The sequence below is a fragment of the Lepisma saccharinum genome, chromosome 3 (assembly GCF_977018435.1).
Source record: "Lepisma saccharinum chromosome 3, izLepSacc3.1, whole genome shotgun sequence".
NCBI lineage: Eukaryota > Metazoa > Arthropoda > Insecta > Zygentoma > Lepismatidae > Lepisma > Lepisma saccharinum.
The window spans coordinates 116,570,931-116,587,076 of NC_139231.1; the positions used below are offsets into that span (position 1 = coordinate 116,570,931).

At 37.7% G+C, this 16,146-nt stretch overlaps 1 protein-coding gene across 2 annotated transcripts in view; it reads right to left on the reverse strand.

Annotated features, from left to right (window-relative positions):
* Positions 1-2,193: 2,193 nt before the first annotated feature.
* Sytbeta (Synaptotagmin beta) overlaps positions 2,194-16,146 on the reverse strand; it is a 284,485-nt gene continuing 270,532 nt past the window's right edge. For both annotated transcript variants that reach the window (XM_083119244.1, XM_083119245.1), the window contains exons 6-9: positions 13,760-13,879; positions 9,009-9,129; positions 7,475-7,623; positions 2,194-3,284 (exon numbers count right to left, since the gene is read on the reverse strand). In XM_083119244.1, the coding sequence (XP_082975370.1) occupies positions 3,126-3,284; positions 7,475-7,623; positions 9,009-9,129; positions 13,760-13,879 (549 nt within the window). In that variant the 3' untranslated portion in view covers positions 2,194-3,125. The remainder of the gene's footprint in view (positions 3,285-7,474; positions 7,624-9,008; positions 9,130-13,759; positions 13,880-16,146) is intronic.

The following is a 16,146-nucleotide window of genomic DNA, read 5'->3' on the forward strand; positions in this document are numbered from 1 at the left end:
GTATACTTATATATGTACATATTATGTAAAATTAATGTGATCCCCTCTAATTGTATTAAGGATCAAAAATCAAACATCACAATACATTCAGTCAATATTAGTAATTTAATGCTCAGTTTTCTGAACCACCACATTTAAAAATATGTGAATTAGGTTAAATACATTAATACAGTTTGTATTGACCAAATACAGTCAGTCTAGATGTACACACATGTTTCAAAATAAACTAACTTAAGACCATCTGTACAATTTCAACCTAACGCTTTGTATTGAGCTATAAGTTATGTAAATTGTAATAGGAATTCGCAAATAACAGTCCAAAATAAGTGTAGTTGTGAAATGGTTGACGTATGCTTGCTTTCACTTATGTTGATTTGTAATGTTAAACATAAGTTTATAAATATAATAGAGATTGTTATTTCAAATGCAAACATACAGTTATTCTGCTTTGGCTGTTTGTTGGTTTGTCCTGGAATCATTTTCAAAATTGCACATTCTTAACAAAGACCACTGTATAACTTAATGTAATGATTGAAACCTGGAATATTTAAAAATAATTTAAGATATAGGCCACTATGAAATTTTACCAGTACCAATCAGGTATAAAATGGAAATTATTTCAGACTTGAATAATATATTCACATACTATGTCAGTATTATTATGTAATTTTGAAGAGGACACAGCAAGAAACATCTATGCCTATACCGCGTTTGTTACAACCTGTCCCGGTTCCTGCGCTAGTTGCTCCCTGGCTTTTCTCAGTGCTGGGGAAAGTCAAAGCCAGGCAGCCAATTAAAATACGCAACGTCGCAACAGCGTCTACGTAAGCGCCTCTCTTCTGACTTCCATTCGCTCCTCGCTGCCCAGCAGACGATGTTTTCCTCGTTTCTCATTGGCACCGAAACTGTCGAGTGCTCCCTAGCGCGGGAAAGGGGACAGGTTGTAACAAACGCGGTATAAACCAGGACTCGAACTCAAGATTATTGGTGGTAAAATGATGAGTCAACTGATCAGTGCACGCATTACACAAGAATATGGCAAAGTAAAATAATACAAATTGGTTTACAGCTAGGAATGTTTCTCAAATAACTGCTCACAAGAGTTTTAATATGAATAAATTACCAGATCCATTTTGTAGTGAGTGGTATAATCACTGTTGTGTCAATGGTTTTAGGTTCGAATCATGTGTGTTTGTTATTTGTGACACAATTCACTCTCATTGCCTTAATTCCTCTTACGAGACATCTGACTGTTGTCAAGGATGTCTGTGGTCAACTCAGAACCATTAATGGCTTTGGTTTGAGCATGGACATTTCTGTGAATATCCCTTCATCAATTGCATTTAATCATCATTCTTCCCCATCACAGTGATTAACCCAAAGCAGCAGAAAGGAAACAAAATAAGAAAATGTACAAAATACAAATTATAAGTCTACCAAATAAATGTCCATATTAATTCTTGTTTCTGAGAACAAAAACTTTAAAACTTAGGCATTAGAAGAATCAAATTTGGTTTTAGGTTTAACATAGATAAAATTCTTGATTGGAGAAACTAACTGTGGTACTGTTAGGGTTCAGGAAGTTTGTCTATTATCCTGAAATAATATTACTAGCTAATTAATTGTTATTCTTGATTCATTAAAGTTATGCTTGATTATTTTGCACAAGTATGCAAGTTTTATATGAGCGATATTTGTCTATTTTCTGTGTTTCGTTATATTTAACATTGTTATTCACCCATTTTAAACCTTGAGGAGAAAAAATATATATCATGTAATAGAAAAATTGACAAGTAAACCAACCATCAAAAAATAAATGAAATCATTGAAAGATTTAAACTTGATTCTTTTTTAAAGTGGAATAATCCATATTATGTTTAGTTACTAGAAAAACTGCTAATAGTTTACCTTGTCTGCATGGACGTCCGCAGGATTTTTTCCAGGGAGGGGCAAGGAAGGTATATTTTTCCAGGGGGGGGCCAACATGGCATATTTTCCCCAATAATAGTGTTCATCCCTCAAAAAACATTGCTTAAATATGAATTTATCATGTTCGAGCAATAATTAACACACATTATTGTGGCTGAAATTAAATTATATGTGTGAAATATGTAATTTTTGGTTGATTTTCGTTTTCCAGGGGGGGGGGCCATGGCCCCCCCTTGCCCCCCCTTCCGGACGCCCATGCTTGTCTGTTATTGATAACATGAAAACCAACTACATAATTCCAAAAATACAAATTAACGACAAAGAACCACTATTTCTGCTTTTGATTCATCGACAACAATATTGGAGCATTAGTAGTTGCGTGTTCCAAAATTTGATTTAATTAAATATTTTTCCACAGTGAAAAACGTGAATACCTTAGTACAAAGGTAAAAGAATATAATGATTACATGTCACATTACTTCTTCACAACCAGTTATTTTTTGTAATGCTGCAATGAAACACTGCGTACACACAGATTAACAAATTACAAACATAATGGGTATAACAATCATATCTATAGTAATCCAGTATTATGTACATATTTGACAATAAGATGATACTTATATACATGTTTTAAGTAGATATGTTGATGACACATTTTCACAAGTGTTGAAAATAATGACAAATCTCAACATTTCACAGTGAGCTGGTTAAATGAAGTTATAGTATCACAATTAATAATGCCATTCAACATATAATGCTTGAATTTTTAGATATATATTGCATATGATTATATATATATATTTTTATCCACAAATAAATAGTATATAATATGTATATTTGTTGGTGAATATATATATGTATATGAATATTTCTTTATTTATCAGTATGTAACAAATACTTAGTGAAAATATGATGAGAGGAATGCGTTGTTTTTGATATATCTTCATACATACTTACCCAAACCACTCAAGACACACAGTTACTGCTCAATCATGGTATCCATTTTTTCTTTGATACTACAGGGAATAGTGCAAAACTGAATATATATATATTTATGTATCAATAAGCCTTCATGAGCATCACAAAAATCAGTAATTGACATTCCATACGGATTTTCAAACCGTGGTCACAGTTGCACAGTCTTACTGGTCTAGACATGGCTCAAACATTTGATTCTTAAAGAGATACTTCTTTTACCTAAGCGAATGCCACATGGCAACAGCCTTTCGTGGATTTTGGGCCATGTCATGCCAGTGTTCTCTCTCAGGTCCATTTTCTTGAGGTCCAATTACACAGCAGCCCAACAATGGGTTGTTTCCTATTAGATCATTACCCTGGTCCATTATACATACCTTAAAATAGAGAAAGGAAAAGGCATGTAATATTAGGCTTCCATGCTTCTTAGTGGATTAATTTGGTTTATTTTACTTCGCTTTTTACCACTTTTGGCTAATCGCGAAGTTGAGGATGAGTGATAATATGATGAAACTGATGAAAGGACTCTCACAAAGAATACCCATGTCCAGGCTGGGATTCGAACCTGGGACCCTTGGTGTCATAGCACGTTATGCTAACTACTCTGCCATGGAGGCTAGTGGGAGAAACTATGCATCGTCAACATCAGTGTTTCCACCTTTCTTTCTACCTCTGTACTAAAGTCACAAATCACCTGGGAAGTGATAGCTCATTTTCTCTTGAAGAACACAGGCTTGGATACCCAGACCATAGCCTGCTAGTATCCTGAAAGTCTGTGTGTTACTGAAAGAATTCACAATTTCAGCCACTAGCTGACAGCCAACCCATCTGCTCCTACCAATGCTGCTTCTAAAGCAGGTGAACTTATGATTAAGAGCCTTGTGATTTAAGTATCTAGGCCACAGAATTAGCAGCAGAAAATTTTGGCAATATGGGCAGTAGCAAATATTGATGTATTAGAATGCACAGGTATGGCTATCACTATACGAGTTGTTATATAAATATGTATTTTCTCTCTCCAAGTCCAGAGTTCTTCATATTTCTTTACGTTGTCTCTGTGTGTCTGTTTTACTTTCCCCACTTACGTCGTTATCTTTATTTATTTCTAACATTATTTCTCTGCTCTTGTCCCCTATCCCCCCTCCAAATACTCTCTCTTTACATTATTTAAATATTCCTCTTATAATTTTCAATCTCATTCTCTCTCTGTTTACCTCACTTACTTAGGGAAGTTTTTTTTTTAGGCATGATACTGAGATTATATGGGAACTAGACAAACCTCTGCAAAATTGACCTAACACAGAGACCAAAAGTCTCAGTGACAGATCAAGAAGAGTTGCAAGGGAGGGGCACAACATAATAAAAGTCTCTCTCCTGATAAGTCCCCAATGGTCAAAAAATATATATTTCAATTGTGTTTTTATATTTTGCTTGCAACACTTCTAGCGAATCACAGCTGCCAAGGATGGTACTGTGATAGCCTACTACAAGTTTATTCATGCAAGTGCAGTTAAGAAAAACCAAACTGCAAACACTGTGTGTTTATTCAATTTACATGGTTCATGGTGCAGTAAATAGGCATTTACTGTAGGAAAAATGTTAAGAATAACGAGTGTTTCAATAAATTTGATATCATTTTGTAATCTAATAACATTATCAATTCTTGTGCAAATGATCTGAAAATTTAACAGTATGTGTAGAAACACGTCAAAAGTCCGTGTGTAATGTGGTATGTTTCTGTCTTTACGGTCCACCAGTATTGGATGAGATAGCCCCAGGAAGTCCATAAGAAGAGCAAGTCAGGAAAACCAGATTCCTCCGACAACAGTTTGGCGTGTCATAAGGAAACGCTTGTGAATGACACACTATAGGCTGCAGCTCGTCCAGGCCTAAAAGATAGATGACAAGCGAATAAGCAATTCTGTGTCGATATGTCGTTCACCAGACCTGACCCCTTGTGATTTTTTTTCTCTGGGGCTATGTGAAGGGCCTCGTCTATGTCCCCCTTCTTCCTACAAGCCTAGAGGAACTACAGCAAAAAAATCACCACTGCACTGGAGACTGTTACTGCAAGAGTGTTATGCAGGAGCTGGAATACCAACATGACATGTGCCGTGTCACCAGTGGTGTGCGTATTGAACACTTGGGAACAATCATTTGTGACATCCATGTACCTTTGAATTTCTTATTCAGATTTTTATGCATAAATCTTATTGAGTTGAGCATTATGCCTGTGTAGTTTCCTTTACCTTGACTATGTAGTTACCGAGATATTTACATCTGTAATGATATCAAATTTTTTGAAACACACTGTGTGTGTGGTTCCTGGAAAGTTGCATTTTACACACCTGTTATAAACTTTTTGTTAAATGGTGATACTGTTGTAATGTACACAAATAATTCTTAATATCTCCATGTACTGAAACTAGTCATTTGGCCAGTTGACAACTTCAACCTAAGTCTGTCTGCATTATGCCATGAAAGTTCTCCATTTAAGCCGACATATCTTCATATTGATGATTAAAGAGGATGACCCCCATGATGTAATTAAGGGATTATTTATAGAAAAGTCATATTTTGTTTACATTAATTCCAAATGCAATCCATTAGTAGTAACTGTGAAGTTGTGTTGCACATATATTCAGGATTAAATCGCATTTTCAAAGGCTCGTAGCATCACCCATTACTCGTGCAGCAGAACAACACATTACATTTCTCACAGCTGACGTTATATGTTCCTTGAACACATGCTGCATGACAGAGGCACAGCATTTTTGGTGGATTTTTGAACAGTAAACAAAACATCAATAAAAGTCTTTTTTGTCACTTCTATAAATTATGTCCATAAGTTCCAAATTACGGAATGATGTAGATGTGGACTGATATGAAAAAGAAATGAAAACAAAATCATGAAGAACCTTAATGGTTCTTTGAACTCGTTGATTTTTGTTTTTCCCCCATGCATTGTGCTGTGTCATGAAAGCACATTAGGGGGTGTTAGAGAATCAAACATTCTCGATCTCAGACATACTGGAGGTGATGTGATTTGCACCATGCTCTGACCATATTTACTCATGCATGGCTTCCCTTAGGTACTTACATGACCACAGAGCCACTTATGCAGGAACACCAACGGGAAATCGAATCGAACCTGCATCCTCTGTGTGGTATCCTGACGCCCTAAGTGAACCTTCCTCCTTATTTAATGTATGGAAAATTCACCCCAGGAGGAAACAGAAATATAGCTCTTACTTTTAAAAGAACACATAGTAGTAGAGAATGTGAGTGACAAGTATTTTTTCCAGTCTACTATAAAAAACACTGGTCATTGTTGCTTTGACAAGCTTCCACTGGCAAAGTTCAATATAAATATTAGTTTCTTTTGAATCATATCTCAGGTTGACAGGTATATTCATGAGATAAGACCATATCTTTTGCGACTGTTCTTGTTACCATAATCAAACTTTTTTTCAAGCGAATTTACAGAGAATAGCACTTTGTAACGGTAATAAACGTCACTTTATACATGCACATTTTAAAAATAACAATAAACACCCACTCACTACAAGCACACACACACACACACACACACACACAGGTGCACAAGGTACTCATCCGAACTCTACCGTGCAAGGGTTGGTGTTGAGCATCTCTAGCAGAGGAAACTTGAGGTTCCACCAATACAGAAAATTGTATTGTGATGGCCAGAGCACCAAGGCTGGAAGGATCATAGTGGCATATGTCCAGACATTCAATTGCTGTCTTCCACTTCAATGGATCACATACAGTGACAAGGAAAAGCAAGACAGGGACAGGAGAATGAGATATCTATCTACCTTTTGCATATTTTTTATATGCTCATAACTCTGTGGAGACATTTTCACAGCTCAGGGAATGAAACTCTCAGCAGTGTTAGGGAACTAGTTGTGCTAAAATATGATGTATACAGTAGAACCTTGTCTTTAGGTTGCCAGAATTTACATGTTCCTGCATTATTCATACAATCCTTTGGGCTCCAAAGAGGCAACACATTTTTAGTTAAACTGAATTAGTAAATTGATGCATTTAAATTATTTTGATATTGTATGTCTCCTTTATTTAGATTTTCTCTTTTACAAGTTTAGTATGTAACACTTATAACTGTTTATGTTTAACCCATATGATTTTTTGTATTTTTGCATTTGCATTTTGTTCTTTTCATTGTAATCCTACTCCATTTGTAATATTTAGTATTGTATTACGTTTTCCACACCCATGGATATGGGTCTACAGAAATAAAGAATTTATTATTATTATTCCATGCAATTTTTTTCACTATGTATTTATGAAAAAAGTAAAATTGAGATTCTTTTGGACACAAAATGTTTAATCACCGCAAGACCCTTGTAGGACTGGTCTGGAATTGCATTTGAGTGAAACCAATCAACACATTTCAAGATTATAAATGAGAAAAATCAATTGATGTGTTTCAATTTGGCAAATTCCAACTCTACTGTAACATAATATTGAGAAAAAACTTATTACGATGGTTAATGAGCCAAGTGATGTTGCTAATAAAGTATCTTACCTCTACTGCCGTGTGAGGTAGGCTGGAGGAAGTAACATTAAAGGAGAGTGCTTCGTTCCATACTGGGTTTGTTGTACACTTCCTAGCAGCCGTCTTCTTCTTCTTTACTCTTTTCCCTCCACTTATTAGATACACCTTCACAAATGGATCTGTAAATATAATAGCGTATGTCATGACTGCAATATAAGTAATGATCATGCATAAATCTTGCTTATACTCAAACCCCTTCTTCATTTTCGGTGTAATCAACTTTCAGTCTTACCACCAAAGTTCCCAGGTTCGAGTCCTAACCTGGCTAAGGGTGTTCTTTGTGAGTGTCCCTTCATCAATTTCATCATATCATCGCTTATCCTCATATTCGTGATTAGCTAAAAGTGGCACAAAAGTAAAATAAACAAAATCCATCAACAATCCTGATCATTGCAATTAGCCAAAAGTGTAAAAAGAGTGATGTTAAATGAAGGGGTCGGGTGTAAAACATGGTAAGTGGCATTTTGGTCATTTCTGAGTTCATTAAGGAAAAAGGTTATTAGAAGCTATACTGTAGATAAATTGTTCTCGTGTTGTGTTTACCAATTTCAGAATGCTTCAATGAGTCCAATACAAAATGTTTGACATGACAATTTCACTCTAAAATTGAAGGATGGCACATTTTACTTTGTAACTCAAAAATTACCAAAATGTCACTTACCATGTTTTACAACCGCGCCCTTCAATAAAAATACAAGCAGTAATAATAATTGTTATTATTTACACTTCCATTTTCCTAAATTCATAGGTAGGGTTGGTGTCTGATCTAGTGGTAAACACTCACTCCCTTCACAAACGAGAGGTAGCAGGACCTACAAAAACACCCACCCACCTCTTCATATTTCAAATATGTATGTATGTACGTACATATCCATAATACTTTCTCTCTCGTTTCACACTATGTTGACAAAAATCTTCAATACCAGCTGACAGGGAAGTGTTCGCCCCTACGTCAGATTAATTAGGAAAGTGCATTATTGGCAAACAGTGTGAGGTTAAGAGTATACAATATTTGAATAATCTTTAGTTTTCAGTGGAATTAAACTTGCAAAAGACACATATCAGTCATAAGATTAGAAATTATACAACATTCCCGGAATACAATAAGAAAATTCATTCATCAACATTTAGTGATAAGTTTCTCAATTCATCCAACAAATTTATAAATATCTGCAAAATATATACAGTGGAGCCCCAATTTTATGTTCCTGAACATTTTATTTTCCTGAATTATACATTCATTCTCTGTCTCAATAGAGTAAAATGTGAGATTTTACATTTTTTAATTGTTTTTTCACCATCGCCCTGAAAAATCTAAAATTTAGGTTCCACTGTTTTTTTTCTTTTGACAGGCAAAGTTCAAGTTTTTCATACAGATCAATAAACAATGTAACGGCGAGTTTAAGCCTAATTATACATATGTAAAAAAGAAGAAAATCAAAATGGATATTAATTTACAGTGTGTAATCAAGATATGCTTCATTCGTATCGCATTCATACATACCTAAATTATCTTTCTCCTGTGGCAAGAATAGGTTACGGGCTTTCAGTAAGACTACAGTAAGTCTTTCAGCTGATGGTAAGTAGCTCAATGAAACTAATATTTCTTGTCTTTCTTCAGGTGGCTAAAAAATGAAAACATCTGAATAGCACACATGATCATCAGATTGCAGTCAATGTAAACAACTACCATGCAACCCTTAACACATACATATATCTTATTTACGTACAAATTTTCAGCGAAAAATGCAGGCTCGACCAGGACTCGATCCCGGGTCTCTGGCATACCGTGCCATTGCTCTACCACGGAGCTACTGAGCCTGCCTGATTTTTCGCTATCCCTGTATTACCTGCGTGGAATTTTTATTCGCTGAAAATTTCTACGTAGTACATCTCCTGTGTGTGCTTAATCTTCAACATATCTTGTTGTTATGAATAAGTAATAATTGAAAAGTTCGTGCATATTTGTACTATTTAATTGCAATCCCCATTGGACCCTACCAATTTACAGTATCTTTTTCAAATAGATAGATATGACTGATTGCTACTTGAATTGTACCAGTCTGCATTTTCCTTACGCCAAGGCCAGGACTCGAACCTGGAGCTTTGAGTGGCAATAACGTTAGTTGATTACTCAATATCCTCGGCCGCCGAGGTGGCGAATTCCTTTTTCTTTTCTTGATCATTTCCAGCATTTTTCTTCCTTCACCATCTCGTTCCTGTTTTATATCTTACTTTTCTGCCCATTTCACACGCTTCATTCTTCGCCATAGCCACGTTTCTATAGCTTCTAGTCGCTTTCCCTCGCTTCTTCATAGGGTGTAGGATTCAGCCCAATACAACGCTACACTTAAAAAAAAGCATTTTTTCCAAGATCCACAAAATACTTGTATTAGTCTTATTTTGTCATTGCTATTCTCACTTTCATTTCTATGCTCATTTAATTTTATCTAACTTGTGGCATCATGGTCGTATCCGGCGAGGGGCAAAGGATGGCACTCCCCCCTCCTTGGAAAACAATTGGCCAAAAATTTAATTTGGTTCATTGTGTTTCTTACGTTGGAAAGTAAAACTAAATGTTATTCCCTTTTCACATAATTCAAAATAAAGCATTGGCACAGTTTCGAAGTAGACATTCCTTGGCCCCCTTGGGAAAGTGCTGCTTGGTCCCTGGGGAAAAAACTTTTGTTTTGCCTCCCCCCCGAAAAAAAGGTTTTTTGTTCCCTCCTGGAAAAAAGTCTGGGTATGCCCATGGGTGACACCACCAAATACTTGGGGTTGCACACCCTATGCGGGTAGATAAAGGGAAGCAGGGTGGGGTGATCACCAAACAGGACATGCAAAATAGGGGATCACCCCTGGACATCTAAACTTAAGCTATCAACTTTTCCATAAACGTCTAAACATAACTACAAATCGTCAATAACTCTCGCCCTCGCTTTGATGTCTAAATTCAAATGATCACCCACGGAGACGGCGTTTAAAACTAACAAATCTTCAATGAGCCTAGCGCTCGAAATCTACAAAAATATATATAGGCGTCCCTCCCTCCCTTCAGGAGTGGTCGGTAATCCGTTCCTGATCCTGCCGTTGCACGCAAGAAATGTCACACGGCAGTCAAAAAGTGAATTATGAAGTCAACATTCCAGCTCACGAGTTGGCAACACTGAGTGTCGAATCGCGCAGGGGTCCAGCCACCTGAAACTCAAAAACTGTGCGCCTAGGTGAATAGGTCATCTGGACAATGCCACTAGAGAGAGAGAGAGTAAGAGACTGTATGTCTGGGGTCCTCCGCTCAAATGAGTTGCTATGGCAACAGTGAATCTGAGACTCTACACCTGTTGCCCTGCCATGAGAATCGATAATTTCTACCCTCCTCTCAGCATGCGTTGTACGCAGGGTTACCGAGACGAATTTATTATTTCATAAAACAACTGCTCATGTATATTCAGCAAAGCAGAATTTGAACAACCGAACAAGTTCAGTATGTCTAATTTCCTAGCCTCGTCCGTAAAACGTCTACTTAAGAAGTAGCTTTCATTTATGGGTACAATATGGTACATTTACGCACTAGTTTACGTGTTCTCGTTACTGTGTCTTGCGTGTAATAATTTACAAGGCATGAGGACCGAATGACAGTTCACTGGTCATCGCCAGGTCACTTCTGATCGACTGCTGTCTCTCGCAGCTAGCACACGCGTGCATTAAGTTGGTGTAAGGTGCGTCGAGCTGCTATACCCTATCAGTTCACCAAGTTTCCTCTTTATAGCTCTTTTAGTTTCAGAGATATGCGGGGAGAGAGACTGAAACGATCGTTGCGTGAGGGTACTTTCTCAAGTCCCCCATCGCAAAGAAATTCCTAAACAAGCTACACTCTGTCCCAGCTATCTCTGGAACAGGCGAACGAAAGCAAGTCTCTGCGCAAGTAGTGACGCTAGAGGACTCCACCAATGAATACGCGAGAGCAACAGGATTGTGTGGAGAAGAGGAAAAGCGACTGCAGTTACCAGCATTCACAGCAGCGTGTATTACTTCGCTCTGCCCAATCGATTTCCCCCCTTCTCTGCCATTGTGCGCGTCCTTGCTCTAGAGATATCTGAGACTGAGTACAGTAGTTGGTTTGCATATGCAGTACCCTGTTCTTTATGCTGACCCGGAATACTGAAGCGTAAGATTGGTTGCATAAAGTGAAGGCGAACGGACAACCCCTCAAAAACGTTAGATTGGATTTTTGCACTTTCACCCTTGGTAAAGTGCATATGCTTTCATCAAATTAATTAATTTGACGTAAAGTAAAAGAAAAGTAAAGTGTTCCCCTGTGCATAGCACCACGCCATGAAGGCGTATAGGGGGTGTGGGGGTAACACCCCACAATTTCTTGATCCGGTCATGAGTGGGGGTGATGTGATCAGCATCACGCCCCTGACCTCCTTTACCCCCAGGGTTTCCCCCAGGTACCCATGTTATTCGACGCTGGGTGGGCGCCGGGGCCGCTTCCATCGTTAGAAAAGTTCCCGGATTTGAACCGGCCGGGGATCGAACCCGGGACCTTTAGCATTTGGAATACTCTGGTGAAGTTTCACAGTGCACAAAAGTGCATGTTTTAGTAGTTTTAGTGCATATTTTAGATTAACGTGCATATGTTGATGGAAAATACAAATATAGCATAATATTACTGCTTTTCGAGTATGTTTTAAATATAGTGCATATTTAAATGCACATTTTGGCGGTTTTAATGATTATTTCCATGCATAATTTGGCCTTTTTAGTTTATAGGTAGCCAGTGACTGAAATATTGAAAGAAAAATCAGAAGTTAACGATTATGCATTGAAAGACTTCTGGTGTATCGAATTTGAGTCATTTCCGATATATCGATACTGCAGCAGCAATGTATGTGCCACTCGGAACACATGTAAACTACAACCTTCTCCCATGATTTATACATTCGACACTAGCGCCACTCTTTCAAGATCAGTTTCAACTATGGTGCTGAATCTTTGTTGTCTTGACGGGCCAGTGAGAGCATATAATACCGGGTAAGTTTATGTTAGAGAGAGCCGTGATCGACATAAACTCGTCTCAGAAGGTTTCTGGTTCGAGTCCTGCCCAATGCGTTGAAGTTCCATCGTAGGTCCAGCCCCGATTAGTCTATCTGAACAAAATACGGACTTCAAACTTTGCAAATACGCGCGTCTCCATACATACGCATAACTATGGAATCAAGGACGGAGCACTCGCCCCCAAATTTTCAGGTTTAATAAAATTTTCAAGATATGAGTATTTTTGTTAACCTCACGGGACCTGAGATTCATACTCTTCCTCCCCCTCCTCCAAGTTACGATACTCTATATCCGTATACAGCATTATTCCATTAATATAATGTCCTTATCAAAGCATCATTTTGTTAAAATTAACAATAAATTATCTCTATAGAAATTTTGAGGTTAAAATTAGATGCACTACACGATTCCAGGAGCGGAGTTTAGGGGATGGGGTGTTCAGCCCCGTATTTCCATTTACTAGGGGAAAAGCTTCGAAAAGATCCACAAAATGAAAAAAGGGTTATTTTATTTTACATGTAAAAATACAAAAATAATGTAATTGACCATATGGGGTAAATTTTAAAACTGAAATCGGTTATAAGAGGTTTTTCGATGTTGTGAGCCCGCGTCACCAGATTATAAGACTAGGGTCTCTAAAATTTTCTCGTAGCTTCGAACACTGCATAATGAAAGTGTCTCTTCCGTGGGAAAACCTTTGACGCTGGCAACCATGATAGTGAAACCATGTTTACTTCACTTGGGAGTTGACAGATACATAAAAAAAGTACTGCACAGTCGCTTTCGTTCTCGCTTTTGCTACAATTCTTGCATCAATTTAAATTCCATTGAAAGAGAATTTAATTTTCACATAGTGTCGTAACACTATTTAGAACGACGACAAACAAAGGATTCACAGAGATGCAGGCGTGGGGGTAGGACCGCATAGACAACAAAGAAATTATGCACTTATCCTTTTGATGTTGAAATAATCACTGTTGCCAGCTACTTCTTATTTACCGTGAGATAAAGGTTTCCCAGTGGCCACGAAATAATAATAATAAAAAAGGGGAATCATTGTAGAGCATGAGGTCAATTGCCATGAGTTAACACTGAAATGCATATATGCACGCTACCCTGAACATCAACAATATGTTCGGCTGTATCGTAACACATATCACATTCCAAAATGGAAGAACAGAAGAATGGACATACCTTCTTGTTTTTGGTGATTTCTCCCCACACTTCCACACTGGACGTGACATCAAATTCATCCATGGACATTCGTACCTCTCCAACGACATCGTTCCTCGAAAATCTATCATAGTCAAATACCTGCAAATATAAATTGTACGAATTAGAAATGGATGTCACTGTCGCTACTAAAAATTTCGTAAAAACGTATTGGAGACTTTACACGGTGCTTTGGATGAACAGAGGCCAATGGAATGAAAAAAATATATGTAATGTTCACGAAAAGATGCTCAAATAGACTGTAAACAGAAAAGAAAGGAAACTATGGATTAACGGGGACACAAAGTTACATACTATGTTTTTGTGTGTGAATGTTCGAATTGGGAGCGAATGGCGAGCAGAAAAATTCCCTGATGTTTCCTTCCGAGGATATATGTCTCTGCTATATTCGTTCCCGATCTGATAATAAAATGCAGCACTTGCATACATTCTCAAAATTATCAGTTATGTTATTGTTATTTATAAATAACTGTTAGTGCTAGAAGTTAATTTTAAGATTAGGAAAATGGTAATTCTATTATGGCATTTCAAGTCCTTGAGATAAGAATGGGGAATCGTGGAATGCTAATACAAAACTGAATATTTTTAAAAAATAATCGTCGGTAGCTTTCAATAAATATACCTTATATAGCCAACTTTATCGCTATCGTCACTGTAATGTCAACTGAATTGGATTCTGCATGTAAGTCGAGACATTTCTCAAGTCCTCTCTTCCTCTTCATTTTGCCCAAATCGAAAACTTTGCATTTTTTGTCATGGAGGAAATGATCCCTTTCCACTCTCCGCCCCAGAGAGGAAATTTCTACAGACACTGCAGCTGACAGACGCACACAATGACCTGAACTGCAATCTCCTCGTGGACACCTCACTGAAGAACAGACAATAAAGAATGGGTATGATATAAAAATAGGGAAATTTCATTCTAATTTTAATGGTAAGTCCATTGCACTCAGAAATTCTCTAAAATATATATCGAGAAAAGATGCAAAAGTTTTCATGAATGATCTGAAAAAAATATACCGTGCCGCAAGTAGAGAAATTGCCAAAAGATCTGCCGAGAGCCACAGGTCCAGACTTTGGTGGAGGCAAAGCAGTTTCTGATCCCCACCAAAAGTTCTTCAAGTTGAGACAGAATACATTTTTGCCTTACCCCAATATTCTCCGTCAGTTGGTAATTTTCATTTTAAATGGTTTTTATTGATTGGGTTGGTGTTTTAAGTCCACTTTGTGCACAGTAAGGCTAATCGGAACTGGACCTACAGTTTAAAGTGGGATCCGAACCACTATGTGCCTCTACTGGGTATCAAACCCGGGCATTTTAAATGGGCAGAGAAAATAAAGTACATGTATATAACAACATTGGTAAGGCTTCTTTATCTCAATAATCTGCCACTTTAGTGGATAACTTAAGTACATTTACTCATAAGAAGGCTGATTAGAATAAAATATAGCAAGAGAAGGTAAGGGGCACCAATTAAAGGAATGGGCTAACAAGATGGATTTTTCATAAATCTCATTTTAAATCATTTCTTGTTACATTTATACTGACAGTATGTGAATATCTTTGAATCAACAGAAATTATTTTATTAATATTTTGTTTGCACGCACGCGTGTAATTTGACAATCTAACCCTTCCAAAAGTTATAGGTATAAGTTGGCACCACTGCACGGAGCCATATTATTCTTCGGTTTATACCTTCCTCTCTCTCCAGAAAAAGCAATAACGCATACGGAATCGAGTTAGGAAAGAATATCGATTTGGAGGGGAGGGAAATGTGATGTCAAATAGCAACGAAACTCTTAATGGTGTGGACACGTGGAATGTCCAATCGGAAGTCGGGTATAAACCGTAAGGTGGAGCAAAATTGGGTCGTTTTAGGGTCGCGGAGCGGTTAGATCGTCCGTACGACTCTCTCGTTCGACGCTGTAATTAAGAGGGGGCCGATTGGCATCATTACGAGGAGGACTCGCGTTCCCCAAATTACTTCGCTGCCAACGGAACAAACAATAGGAATTCCTGTGATGAAGAAGAACGCTGCGCTGGCACGTCAGAGCTTGTTAATTTTATCTCTCGTGGATTTTTCCTACCCATTTTTTTACTTCCCGGGCGTGGAAGGGAACCGTGTTACCGGAAGATCAACAGTCGAATATTTTTAAAGCAGCCAGCACCAGATTGGTAAGCTGGTAGTTCTGGTGCAAGGGACAGTGGCCTATTTACAAAACCTACATGGAAGTTGCAACCGTGGGCGTGGCAGATTGCACAAGCCAATTGAAACATGTTCCTCACATGACGCAAAGGTCCGTGAGCTGCGCCGGCTGCCACATGCACCATGAAAGAAGTTTTAAC